This window comes from Tetrapisispora phaffii, chromosome 14 (assembly GCF_000236905.1).
Source record: "Tetrapisispora phaffii CBS 4417 chromosome 14, complete genome".
Classification (NCBI taxonomy): Eukaryota; Fungi; Ascomycota; class Saccharomycetes; order Saccharomycetales; family Saccharomycetaceae; genus Tetrapisispora; species Tetrapisispora phaffii.
The window spans coordinates 1-2,119 of NC_016533.1; the positions used below are offsets into that span (position 1 = coordinate 1).

Sequence of the window (2,119 nt, forward strand, 5' to 3'; positions counted from 1 at the left end):
TGTCAGCTTAACTCCTTCCCCTTCCTGTTCCCATATCACCACTTCTTCTCCTCACACGCCTCATTTCTTCTTCGCAAAATATTAAAATAACATTATGCCTGCTGTTACCCGCGGTTAACCACGCGCACTCGCGCGATGTGAAACCTGAAAAAGAAGAAAACACTCCGTCAGCAGGAATACTCTTTGGCATCAGAACAACCGCTAAAAGCAGTAACCTACATTTATTGAAATAGCAAGGTGTGTCTATATTAGCAACAATTTTCAGTATGTCAGCTTATCTGTACTGTTGCTATTTAGAAGCTCCTTGAATGGCTACAATTGGCAGCTATTTACCACATTCCCCATATTCTGATTCGCAAGTGTCTGCTTTAATCAACTCCCAGTTTGCTATAACAGGAAGCAGAAATATATATGCTCTTGACGTTCGTTTACCAAGGGTATTTAAACAGTCATGTAATTGGAATTCTTATGTTCGTATTGCACTCACATTACTTCCAGAATCTGATTTCATTCACATTGATATGCAATGGCTAATTCCACAAATACCCAGTAACAATATACTATGTTTATATGGAAGTCGAGAAAAAGCCAAACAGAGGCCAAAGACCCGCGCGTAAGTTTGATGTTTCTTTCACTGTTATAAAATGTGACACAATTAATGAGCTTTACGAGAGTATTGTGATTGCGGGTGACGGTAGTAGTCGGCTCACGATCTTGGGTCAACAGTTAAAAGAACTAGCTGATTACACTAGATCCAATGCACCTGCATTACTTGCAATTGGCAACGATGATGTCAATACATTATACGTCTCTTCACCCTTTGGAATGTCTAAATGTAAAAATAAGGTTTATGATAGAAATTGTAAAACTAAGAAAATAGATTTTGAAAAGCTCGACCAACAAATACAAGAACGTTACTGGGTCGAACCATTAAGGAGAAAAACAAACACTCCGAAGAGAATGTTTGATAGGAGGTTTGCCGATGGCACAGATCATTTGAATCCTATTAAATCGGTAGAATATCTTCCTCTGTATCGGGACGATTATACCCCTGTTATATTTCTCAAATGCAGTTATGAGAATGCCAAGAGGACTGCCAAACTCGTGGCAATTGAAAGAAAACAATGGGATGATGATATTTATCTAAAATTCTCTCCACACATATTTTATTCGTATTTGAAATATCCTATTCAATTTGTAACATCTGAAATTGATGGTTCTGAATATTCTCAACTGGAACTCTGCGGTGTACCAAATCGAAACATTTCTATTGCTATGTTTGATTATATGAGGGATCGCCATTTGGAATTCATGGGCTATAAATTAGTAAATCATCAGGGGGGTTCGGATGTTATATTAATAGAACCAGTAGAGCGTAGGAAAGATGATGATCCGCATGAGAGTATTGAAGAAGCTCCTCCATCCTATGATACTATTTCTAGATGTATCCATACAAGAAGATCAAATGGTATGTAGATATTGATTACGTACACAGACTATAAATATATATATATATTCCTAGTTTATAGCAAATAAATTGCAATTTAAATCTGTTCTGCCGAATAATTATACACTATTGGAATATCTTCTAAAACTGCTGACATTTGAAGTCTGGCCTTGCTCGAACTCAGGATTTATTATTTCTAAATCTCTTGTGTTCGAGTTTTCTTCATTGTTTTTCTCATCCGTGTTCCTGTTTAACGGCAGGAACCATAAAAGAGAGATATGCCAATACAATAATATCAAAATTAAAAACATATCCCACAAAATATCACCAATAATATAAATGCAATAATTATCCCTGTAGAGGCACTGTCATTGTAGATATCTTTAAATAACCCGGAAATAAATATTGATGTAAATACAATCAGTGTTACAAAAATACCACGGAATGAAGTAACTCTTACTTCATATAACCGATTTAATTCTTCATCGGCTTCACTAATGTAATTCAATATTTTATACCATTTTAATTGTGATTCTTCAATCGACTGTAATATACTACAGCAGCAATCAACAATATGTTGATTTTTCTTGAATACCCGTTTTTGTTCATTTAAAAAATCCAAAATTGGCTGATTTCCAATTCTCTGGGAAACGAGACATTTTTGAAATTACT

The 2,119-nt window shown here is 35.3% G+C and overlaps 1 protein-coding gene across 1 annotated transcript; it reads left to right on the plus strand.

Annotated features, from left to right (window-relative positions):
* Positions 1-570: 570 nt before the first annotated feature.
* On the plus strand, positions 571-1,476 carry TPHA0N00100 (uncharacterized protein; the record flags this gene model as incomplete). The annotated part of the gene is made up of 1 exon (XM_003688178.1): positions 571-1,476. One exon carries the CDS (start codon positions 571-573, stop codon positions 1,474-1,476), a length of 906 nt encoding a protein of 301 aa, XP_003688226.1.
* Positions 1,477-2,119: the final 643 nt, after the last annotated feature.